This window comes from Phaethon aethereus (assembly GCF_964289735.1).
Source record: "Phaethon aethereus genome assembly, chromosome: 2".
NCBI lineage: Eukaryota > Metazoa > Chordata > Aves > Phaethontiformes > Phaethontidae > Phaethon > Phaethon aethereus.
This window is the reverse complement of record NC_138582.1, coordinates 164,474,472-164,486,691: the sequence shown is the minus strand read 5'-3', so window position 1 is coordinate 164,486,691 and position 12,220 is coordinate 164,474,472. Positions and strand designations below refer to the sequence as shown.

General features: G+C 41.5%; 1 protein-coding gene across 3 annotated transcripts in view; it reads right to left on the bottom strand.

Annotated features, from left to right (window-relative positions):
• The window catches only part of PRKAG2 (protein kinase AMP-activated non-catalytic subunit gamma 2), a gene marked incomplete at its 5' end in the record, with an annotated part of 237,177 nt that overhangs the window by 47,665 nt on the left and 177,292 nt on the right, over window positions 1-12,220 (bottom strand). For 2 of the 3 annotated variants that reach the window (XM_081996736.1, XM_081996737.1), the window contains one exon: window positions 7,748-7,829. In XM_081996736.1, the coding sequence (XP_081852862.1) occupies window positions 7,748-7,829 (82 nt within the window). Of the gene's footprint in view, window positions 1-7,747; window positions 7,836-12,220 lie in introns of all 3 variants that reach the window. The other variant, XM_081996735.1, reaches the window with a different exon arrangement.

Below are 12,220 nucleotides of genomic sequence, written 5' to 3'. Positions count from 1 at the left end.
TCTAATGGTATTTGAAAGCTACCTTGACAATACTCATATCACATTCAAAAACATCTTAGATGTGGTTCAGTCTTAGAAGGATAGGGGTATTTAAGCTTTCCAAATCTCCATCTAGATGCCAAGCTAGACACCCAAAAGTCAAATTCAACTTTGCTCTAACATAGTTATGCTTGCATTTGTATTAGACTGCTTTGGTTCTATGCTAATACTAGCCGTTGGTGCAACCCTTCCACAGAAGGATTTCCCCCTAAACTCCCAGATTTTCCTTCTTCTACTCATAGAAGAATCACAGTAAAGCCCACCACAACATGCATCTAAAGGCAAACAGTCTCAGTTATGGAGAGGTACATTTTGTTTCAAGATGCAAGAACTGTTATGAAAAGTGGTACCGTCAACTCTTGTACTTACGTTGGAAATGCTACATTCCTTAAGATGTTTTCGGATTTATCTACTTCTCCCCAAACCCATGCAATACTAGTATAGCTGTAAGTTCTGGAAGCCAAAATATTCAAATCAATAAAGTAACTGCAGACAGCTTAAGTGCTACCCAAACAGCAAGTTCCCAACAAAAAGCAGTGCTGCTGTGACTTGAACTTACAGAAAGGCTGTACAGATAAAGCTCTGTGATCATGCACCCTCAAGTTATTGAAAACACAGTACACATTACAAAAAGTCCTATCTTAAAGGACAGACACATCTGTTGCATGTGATTAGTAAGCAGAAACATCTCTTATAATTGTTTAGCAACAGCTAGGTTGAGCTAATTCATGCAAATATTCCGCTATCATTCTTGTCACATTAGCATTGCTTCAGTTTAAACCAAGTCACCTTCATTTAGTATTCAGTCATGCCCCAAGGCACTAAGTTTTCCAAAAGCATTGACTTGACCATGACAGTGAAATTTAACAGTTGGGGTTATCAAACTACCAAGACAGTAATATTGTTTCATCTATACTCTCCTCGTGGTAAATGGGCATTGTAAAGGTCCATCAGATACAACATCACAGACCACCACCTAGGAAATTTCTTGAGGAAAGGACTCTGTAGTTACCCTACTCAATCCTGCTAATGCTTAGCAAAGGAGTCACAAGCAAGTAACAGCATCTTGTAGTCATCTATAAGGCAACACTGATAAGGTCACATCTTCCACATCTATCATTAGTCAAGCATGCAATGCTGTAAAGCTCTAAATCAGGGGGTTCTCGGGACACTTGGAAATTGAGATGATATTGTCCAAAGCCTTCGACCTTACATCAAACAGTTGTTGACCAACCGTGATAGACCATTATCATAGAATCATTTAGGTTGGAAAAGACCTTTAAGATCATTAAGTCCAACCACTAAAACCAAACAGCTTCTGGATCAAGGAAGTTCTGCATCAAAGTTATTAGCAGAGTTGACATTGTCCCTCATCTCATGCAGATGAAAGTGATAGCACTAGCAAGAGTGGCTAGTAAAGGTTATTGCAAAACAGTACTTCACATCAGCCACCAGATACTAACATGAATACATACACCTGAAGCAGTAATGTCTCTCAAGCATAGGAGACTACCAAGTTGTCTTAATGTTCCTCACAGATAGCTGCTGGCCAACAACGACTTCACCTGAAAGATAATGTTTGCAAAACATGCAGGTGCTACACTACCTGGCCACAATCAGCCCCAACACTTCTGGTAAAACCATTTTCAGTTGCTTGCAGCTTTGCCAAAGTAATTACAAGGACTCATTGCCATGGTAAGCATTTTTCCATTTTTTTTTTTTCCTAGGAAGTCTCAGACAGAATGGTTTCACTGTTTTCAAGAACAAGTTAGGGAAATGAATGTTTTGACCACATTAAAATTTTATAAAAGCTTTTCCACCAAGAAGCTCCTGCATCCCCCAAGACCCAAAGCAGAGAGTTTTACAGCCCTGTTACACAGGGTATGCTGTATCTTCTGCTGTCCTGACACATCACTTCCCAGATTGGTAAAGCTTAAAAAGTTTCATTTCCTGAGAAAGAATGCATGCTTTTTCTGAAGTGAACTGGTTGTTTCCTAGTTAAGGCAGAGTAGGGCTTTCCTCATTTTAAGACTAAATATCATGTTAAGAATAAGAGTCATATCCTCCATAGGAGCAGGAAAACAGGACTGCTTGGAGATAGTGAGCACTGGGCTCACAAGAAGAACCACGTGCAATACTTGCACAAGGTAAAAGATGCATGTGTGGATTGCGTGAACAGTCTTCATCTAACACAACAAAACTCCCAATAGCTTCTTTGGCACTGCTCAGTTAAAGTTTTATACTTTCATATAATCTTAATTTTCATCTTTCAACTTTGAAGATGGAAATTTCTAGGAGAAAAAAATAAGCTATGATGCTACTGAACTAGCACACAAAGGACATGAGGTTGCCTAGGACAGTGGGGCACTTGATCATAATTTCTTGCATAAACTAAGAAAGCTGAACATTTGAATACTCCAGGTATGTTATTCTTTAACAACTCTGGAAAGTACATCACAGAAAACACCACTGTCCCCTTGATATTCTTTCTGGCAAAATGACAGAAAATATAAACTAAGTAAATTCAGTGGAATAAGTGGTTGTCTATAGTTTCCCATGCAACTGTTTGGTATCACTTCAGATCATATAGTCAGGACAAAAAGCACCAAGAATAAGATTTTTTAGAATCTGCTACTGTGCCTCTTATATTACACCACAAAGTAACTCTAAAGCAGGAAGAGAAAATAATCCAAAATTCTAAGACCATAAGAAGGATATTAAAACCAAGTACCATGTCTGCTTAATAATTTCTTGATATGTCTACTTAGGATTCTAACCTGCTGTGGGAAAGTTCACATAAAACATCCCCTATCACTATCACCATGTACCCTGATATCTCAAAGCACATCTTGTGGGCAAAATGCCATTTCTGTACTCCAGAGAGCATCAGTTTTAACAATCACATAATGAATGTTTATTAGAAATTAATTACAGCTACAAAAGAATGCCTTAACTTTACTATCTCCTAACATGAGCAGTTCAGTCTTAAGAATTAATCAAAATCTAGTATGCAGATTAATATGCATTTTATACAAGCTTCTTTTAACTATTTTTGGCCTCAAAGCGACATTTGTTTTCATATCTTGATTCAGATATCCAGTTGACAGCAGGAGGCTGGCAGACAGGAAGAACTCAGTAAGAAACTACTTTTTATAAAGAAACTACTTTTTATAAAGAAACTACTTTTTATAAAGAAACTACTTTTTATAAAGAAACTACTTTTTATAAAGAAACTACTTTTTATAAAGAAACTACTTTTTATAAAGAAACTACTTTTTATAAAGAAACTACTTTTTATAAAGAAACTACTTTTTATAAAGAAACTACTTTTTATAAAGAAACTACTTTTTATAAAGAAACTACTTTTTATAAAGAAACTACTTTTTATAAAGAAACTACTTTTTATAAAGAAACTACTTTTTATAAAGAAACTACTTTTTATAAAGAAACTACTTTTTATAAAGAAACTACTTTTTATAAAGAAACAGTAAGAAAATCTGCAGAGCAGAAGGGAAGGAATGACCCCAGACACAACAATTAGTTAAGAGGTGATGCAATTACTGGTGAAAGTCTACTGCAGGAGACACTAGAAACAAGCACATGACAGAAGAGATGGATGATACAGGAAGAGTGAGATGAAGGCCAGAGCATTACTAGGAGAGATTCCACTCTAATGCAAACTGTTTATCAAGTAACTGTCTAAATGCTGCTTTGTGCAACAATCCAGAGAAGTAACGTGTTCAAGAGCGAGCGCATCAGTCCCATAGATACTGAGGCTACAATTGCTGCATGCAGTTTGCAGAATTCATTTTTTCCAGACAAGGAATTGAGCACAGATACAAGAGAACCCTGCAATTAACGTAACTCTGTCTGCAGAAAATACTTTGGAAAGACTCCCTGAGTTAGCAGATGCTACAGAAAAGTAGTTACTTCTGCTTTCAGTAGCTACTACTTCATTACCTGAGCTGAGCAAATGGAAGAGATTAGCATGGATGAAAGTCAACATTGCAACAAAACTAGTTTCCAAAATAACATGCTAAAACTATACTAATTAAATCAATACAATTGACAGGCATGCGTTTGCTCCTCATTTGCTACTCTAATCCAGTTTCTCTTCTCACAGCACAGGTGGCTGTTGGAACACAACCATTTCTGGAATTCCAGCTTAACAAATTAAATCTAGTAAGTGTAATTGTTAACTAAAGCCCTTTTTCATATTAGAACTTCAAAATAATTTCTCCTTGCTCTTTTCCAAGCTCAGCATATCCCCCATAAAATAAAACCCAGAACTGCTCTTAACATTGATCAGAAGTTAAAACAACCTTAACATAGAAACACGATTGCACAAGCACTAGAGCTGAACAAGCAAACCCACAATATGTATGAAGACAACCAGGTTTTGATCTTTTACATACATGCACAAGAGGTCTTTCAGCACTGATCTATTTCAGGCTACAATGAGAAACTCCACACCCATCAACAGGTAGCTTTCATGCTTTCTGAGGAGACATAGGTAGGTCATTCCCATCCAAGGAATACTGAGCAGGATGAGTTCATTTTGCTCTAGAGCATCCTTCAGTTAAAAAGAGACTCTGGACTTCTTACATGGGAGTTTTTACTTTCCTGCTCTGATTGCTGTTGGGAAAAAGGTTCTTTAGGGAGTCCTAAATAAAATAAATATCCACTGGCCTATCCAGTCCTTCTCTGTGCACATCATCAGCCTACAGCCTGTCCTTTTTCAGCTGTAGTGTAGTTGATGCTGTTTAACAGCATCTCACTAAGATCTGCTCTTACACATCACAAGAGCGCTATTATTAAGCCAATATTAGACAGAACTAGTGACCAACAAATTAGAAGTTGCACTCATCCTAGAGAATCCAGCCAGATATATGAAGTAAAGACATTTTAAACCAAAAAGATGGCCAGCACTTCTTCCTGTGACTATAACATCATGTCTCATACTGTCCACACTAATTACATACACAATTGTTTATATATATATACTTCGTATATAATGTACATAATGAAAAAAATTGCCTTTCAGTTGACAGCACCATTTTATTTAGAAATCACCTCATCAGGCTAGACTGCATATTTCGTTACAGTACTACCTGGACTATAAATCTTCCTAGTATCATTTTTTTTTTCCAATTTAACCCTCTTAATTAGAATCCAAATTAAATGAATGCCTTCTGTGCTTTCAAATTCTCATTTGTGTAACCTTTGAAGAGAATGACAAACAAAAATCCATTTCAGCATACTGGATGGCATTCAGTGCACACATTGAGCCTCATTTTTCAGCTCTTCTTATTAAACTCTCTGTTTCAAGAAAACTGCAGCATAATTTGATACACAAGATAGTCAGCGACTGTTGATGGATACAGAAACTGGAAAGCTAGCAAAAGAAAACACTCAAAAGTAGAAGCAGTCAGGAAAGCAGTTTCAAAACAAGTTTCAAATTTCTCATTTAATTCACAGTTTTAGGTGTCAGTGGAGAGACTAAGTTTGACAAAAAGTCATCAGTTACAGCGTTAAGCCACTTAATGAAATCTTACCAAGATTTCAAAGAAGTTTCTCAACTTCTGAGCACTTACTACTTGCTATCCAACAAAAGAAGTCAACACCATCAGATGTCATTTTACTCCCCCACCCCCAATATTAGCACAAATACAGCAACTAGTGCAAAAATTTAGGTCATAAAACATGTACTGCAACTAAGCTGCTGCATTTCCATCTGCATCTCAATTTTCTATGATTCTCCTTCTATAGGTCTTCTCATATAGAAGCATTCTGGACACTAAGTTTTGGTCTGATATTCACACTCCTAATTTTACTTACATCTTACCTTCTGAATACAGCACTCCACATCCTTTCCACTTGGCTTTAAAATTAGGGAGAAAACTAGGTTTTCATTAAGTCTGAAAGGCTAGTAAGGCAACTGCTTCCTTTCAAAACTCACATCCTACTTTGAACTGGTCACAGGTTTGCTGTTAGGCATTATCTTTTGACAGATCCCTGAAATGCTCTCACCCACTCAGCTTGAGTATCCAAAGACAAAGTCTTAGTTTTAACGCTAAATGAGAGACAAAGAGAAACAGAAGCTTGAAAACTGGGAAAAAGTTCTTTTACAAATTACCAAGCTTTCCAAAGAACTCAAGTTATCTCATTGCAGTGTTTTAGAAGACATACCGATATTCGGCCTACTTGAGAGACTCCAAATACTACTATGTTACACTGTTAAAATTGCAACAGCATCTCAAAACTGAGGGTTGGGTTTTTTTTTTTAATCTAGATATCCTTTCCAGATATCTAAATTTATAAGATGTTTAAAATTGCTTTAAAATGTCTTAACTATTAGTGATTCAGCAGGTTTTAGGATCTCCTATACAGCAGTAACAAGCTTTATGTAAAAAGAAATACGTAAGTCGGTAAGTTTCTAACTCTCCATAAGCATAAAATGAAGGCCTAACTCAAAATAGTTAAACAGCGCGAAGGGAATAAAAAAAAGCTACAAGTGAGCAACAAATCTCTTCCACCAAATATTCATATTTAAACATGTTCAGCATTCACACAGGCACAAGTATTTCACTGCAATTTAAACTCTGTCTGGACTCCTAAAAAAAAAAAAACTTAAAGAATCCAATTGCTAAGAGCTTCCTTTTCTCACACACAGAAGCTTAAAATAAAAGGTGTTACTTTTTCAGACCAGTCCCACAACTGTAGAAAGCCAGCTAGCAACCAAGAAGCTGGCTTATTAGCATACCGGCTTATATATTTTTCACAGAATGACTCAGCCTACTATTTTCAAAGTTTTCCTTATATATTTGTCCTACATTTTACAACAGCAGTTACCATCTACCAAAAAAACCCCCACCTCCACATCCCATTAAGTCTCAGCCACTTTACAATACTGAACATAGAGATTAGCTATGCGTCCACATTTGCGTCCACTAATCTAATAATCCGTTCTGAAAATGAAAGCTCAATATACTCAATACGGATTTTTCAGAGGTAAGCAAATGCCTTGCGCAAATTCGAGAAAAAACATCCACGCTTCTCCACAGCACAGTTCAGTGCTTGCAAGATATAAAAACTTGCCAGAAGTTCCCCCTATCAAGAACAGCACGCTGTTAAAACTGCAGCTCTTAACAGGACAGCTCAGAACAACGTACGAGAGCTGCCACATCAGGAAAATTTATTTTACAGCTGCCCGCTTTAATCAGATGTATGCATATCTATAAGGAGTAGAAGCTTTAGTTGAAAAAGCTTTCCATCATTGCTCGCACCTCGCTCTCAAAGTCTATATTTGGTATTGCAGACGTATTCGAGGAGAATGAGCGTTTTAAAGGCAGGAGGAGCGGATGCCGAAGGCTGCCTCCCCTCCAGCACCGGGAACCTCAGTTGACTGAACTCGGCTCAGAGGCGCGCACCGCCGGGGCAAGCACTGCCGCCAGCTACGCGGCCACAGCTCGGCTGCAGCACCGGGACGAAAGGACCGCAGAGGAACCGGCCAGGCGGGGGGAACGTTGCGACCCGCCCTGCAAGGGCACGGCCAGCACAGGCAGCGACAGCGCTGCCGGCCAGGGCATGGCGCAGCCCTCTCCCGGGGCGGGCTCCTCATCGGCAGTACCCCGCTGCCTTCCCTCTGCCTAAACCCCGCTGGTGTTCACCGGCCCGCCCCCGGCCCTCCCCTTCCTTCAATTTTTACCTTCATCTTCGAGTTCTAGTTTCTCCAGCATCCCTTCGGAGGCGGCCGGGAGCTGAGAGGGAGCCGGAGCCGCTGCCGCCGCCGCCGCCTGCGGGAGGGAAGAGAGGAGAAGGAGATGAGCATCCAGGCGCGGACTCACCGGCCCCGCGGCGGCATCGGAGCGGCGCGGCGGAGGGGAGTGGCGGCGTTGAGGGGGAGGCTGGCGCGGTTCCCGCCGAGCGCTGAGAGGAGGCAGGGTGGGACGGCGCTGAGGCCGGGCGACGGCGGCGGCTGCCCCTCGGCCTCCCACGCAGGCACGGCTCGATGTGCGCTGCCTCTCACACACACCCCGCACACACTGAGGGGGGAGGAACCGGGACTCGCCCTTCCTCCCTCCTTCGCGGCGGCTGCGCCCAGCCCATTAACCCTACGGCCCCCGGGCTTCCTGCGGCCGTGCCCCCGGCAGGCGCCGCCTCGCCCCCCTCGCGGAGGTCGCGGCCGTTGGCGGCCGTTAGGCGCACGGGAAGGACGGACGGCCTTTCGCAGGACACCGCTTCCCGCCACACCTCGCCGCCGCCTCTCCCCCTCCCCCCCTCCAGTGGAGGGATTGGTACGTTCCATTTTGCTGCAGTCAAGCCCGTTGGTCAGCAGCGGGAGGGGAAGGTAACTACCACTTCCGCGCACAAAAGGGAGGGGGAGGAGGGCTAGGTTTACTGCCCCAGGAGCTCTGCCAGGTCAACCGCTTTTTGCAGTCTGCTCTGCGGGCTCGGCTGCTTCGGACTAGGGCGGTGCAAGAGGGGGCGGAGAGGAGGAAAGCCCTTCTCTCCCCCCACCTGACGGTGTTGGTATGGTCTCGCGCATTTACCTGCAAGGCAGCGGCGGGGATGCCGATAGTTCCACTGCCCTCCGGGGGGGGAACGGGGGGGGGGGGGAATAGTGGGTATTAAGGGGATTTCCCCCGCGCGTGACGGGGAGATCCCGGGCCGAACCGCCACCCCGGGGTACCCGCTCTGGGAACAGACGCTCTCGCTTATATTTAAAACGTTTGGGAAGTTACAATTCAAGATTAGCTCCAATGTCGGGCGTCTTCCATGCAAGTCGCGCGCCGCTACCAAAGCTGGTCGCTAACCCTCGGAGCAGGCTGCTGCGGCGGGGGGCGGCGGCCTTGCGGCTGAGCGCCCGCCTCAGGGCCTGCTTCGCCGCCAGCAGTTAGGGGCGACTTGACCCAGGCATTACGGAGGGAAATTCTAGTTTACATTGTGCAGCAGATCAGACCAAATGATGATCCAACTTCAAAAATCACTCTGGGAGAACAAAAAAAAAATGCCACCGCCCCACCATTGCTGCCACTACGGACGGGTACTTCAGAGCTGCTCTGAACCGCGCTGGGTGCGAGGTGGTGTAACGCCCGCAGCTTGCCCTCAAGCAGCTGAACACAAGATGCCGACAGCCCAAACCACTTGCTGTTATCAGAGTTTGAAGGATGGAGTTTACACCATAGAAGGCTTCTGCTTACCAAGAATGGGATTTATTGCACCCAGCTTTACAAGTCTGCATCTGAGCTTGTAAGTTAGGCTACAGCAGGATCAATGGAAATAAGGAAATATTTGAAATAGATTCATCGTTTAGGTTTGTTTAGACAGTGTGATGTGGTAAGCTATAGCTCCACTTCCTTAACTATAATGAGTAGGTCCCCACTGACTGTTTAGGAAGCCCAGCAGGACCAGTTCAGGCATGGATGCTGTAGGGGTGGATAAAGAGATTATTTCTTTGGCAATGGCAACAGATCTTGTGGGCAAACACACATGCATGGTGCTCCAAAGGAGTCACGGGAGCCATTAGAGAACATTTAAAATGTATTCGTCCCTAAGGAGAGGCTCAAGCTTCAAAAGTTCAGCAAGTCCTTCAAGGACGGAAGGTTGAATAGATCTAGGATAGCACAGTAATGTGCATAGAACATAGGAAAGCATGAAAGATATTTAGAATTAAAGCTACGACAGGAGGAAAGAGCTAAAAATTATGCAAAAACAGAAAGCTGTCTGTTTGTCATGTCTCAAAGTCAGAGAAGTTTCAAGCAAGGAAGCTAACCTTTTTCCCAAGCTGCCTCTTTCTAGGGACACTTTTAAGGACAGATGAGGAAGTTAACATCCAGTTCTTCTTTACTGTAAAGGTCCTTTGGAAAGAAAATCCTAAAATATTTAGTTCCTAGTTAAAGACTTCTAGGATTTCAATAAATACTCTGACCTGCCACAGAAGATAACAAAGCAGTTCATATTAATTTATAATATTTTCAGCCTACTAATTAAAATGCTTGAGAAACTTTTAATTATCTCTGGGAGCTATCTTTAAAAATTCAAAATAATTTATCTTCTTTATCATGTACCATGATAAGAGTTTTAAACCTCTTTTGCTAACCAAAGGAAGAGTGAGATGACATATCTGATTGGGAATAATAAGATTTTGTTTCTTTTTCTAAAACAACATGTATTTACTCACCATAATTATCTAGTGAGCACCAACCATGAGGAAATACAACTCCAAGGTTGTTTGTAGCTGGAAGTGACACTGAGTCTTCAAAGGTGTGCACTGCGTTTCACCTGCTATGAACCACGGACATGTTTATAAGAAGTCAGTTAAGCCTGTTTATTTCATGCAGTGAGCTACACTGCACTGTGAACCTCAGAGCTTAGTGCAAGATGAGGGTTTTACAGTGACAGAATCTACATCCAGACAAAGAGTACTATGAGAAACCTAAGATAATTTAAAGGCAGGAATTTAATGTATAACAGAGATTTGTAATGGAAACATTATAGCTATCTTGTAACATCCACACTGCTCAAAAAACCGCAAAGGAAATTGAGAACTAAAGGCTGAAACTCCATCCCTCACTCTGCCTGCAGTCTCACAGTTTGTTTAAACCAATTTTGGAACAAGCTGCTGATCATGGTGTTCATTTTGCTCCTTGCTTTGCATTCTAGCTCCTTTAGGCTTGTAGGCAACACAGTGAGTCAGAACAGGAAACTGATGCAGCTGAAAACCAAACGGACCAAAAGAAAAGATTGTTTTTTCTCCAGATCCGTTCCTGATCCAACTCACTGCACAGCTAACACTGGCACAAGGAGTGCCAAGACCAGGAGTGACAGTGGCACCACACCTCCTGGAAACAACCCACTCTTAAGTTGGCTTACATCAATGGTGAAAACACCGTCTTGTTCATTGTGAACTACTACAGCATTAGACAAATTAGCAGATATTTTTAACAGTCTTAGGTATTACCTCTTTCTACAAACTGCCTGCCATTTTATAAAAGGATTACTGATTAAAGATAGGGAAAAGATCTGTCTTTCAAAGGAACTATAATTCCCACCAAGATAGTATTATATATTTTGATATCTGTTTATTGTGACTATTTGTTCTACTGCCACAGGAGGCTTCTATTAACTATAACCAAAGGATTTGTCTAGATTATGGTTTAAATATTTGCTATCAGAGTGTGTCAGGTAACCTATTTTAACTGAGGTACCCAACGTGACGTGACAGTATATACTTCGTATACTAAATACTGCTAAGCAAAATAAATATTGTATATAAAAGTTTAAAAGAAACATACACAAAACCAAAACTGCCTGAATACATTTCTTCTTTGCCAGGTTTCAATTTGGTTTTTACAGGGGCGTTACTTATGCAAAAAAACATGGGCCTATGACATAACGCTAATACAGAAGCTTGATGCAGCAGTGCCAGCAATCTTTGTAGACGCAAAGGAAAACAACTCAAGGTTGATACAACAGCAAAAGTCATAAAAACGTGGATGTAAACAAAAGAGGTTTTAGGACTTCTGGGAAGGCTCAGATGTCAATTTTGATAGTTAACTGCTTACTCTGTCTCTGCCTGTTTAGTTTTCTAGGGTAAAGGGAGTTACTAATACTCTGTAGAAGTAAAATCAGTCCTATAATGTGTATGAGAAAACCTATCATAACCTAGGAGTCCTTGTAATCCTATGTCCTACTGAAGGAATCCCATTAATTTTCATAAGAACACTAAGTATTTAAATTGTAGGGGAAGTTCAGGGATGTGAACAGCAATTAACATTGGCAGAAGATTATTTTTTATGTAGCTTCCTGCCATCTTGCCTCCCTGAATTAGTGGGAATGCATCCATTGGGATAGAGATCTACCAGTGCAGTCATCAGACCAGCTATATATCAAAATGCTTTGAACAACACCTACTGTGTAGATTTTTGTATTGAATGAGTTACCCTAGGCTGCTGCTTCTGTAACCAGTGAAGAAAAACATTTCTAGGACATCACTCACATGGCCTATTTTAGACAACTGCTTAGGACAAAATGATTTGCAGTCACTGGACTGGCTAGATCTCTACATCTCCATTTGGTCAGGTTCATTCTGCTTAGCATAGCTACCTGTAAGGACAGGTGCAGGGAGGGAGCCAAGAAACTATAAACTACTCAGTGTAAATTTGATTCCAAGATGGGT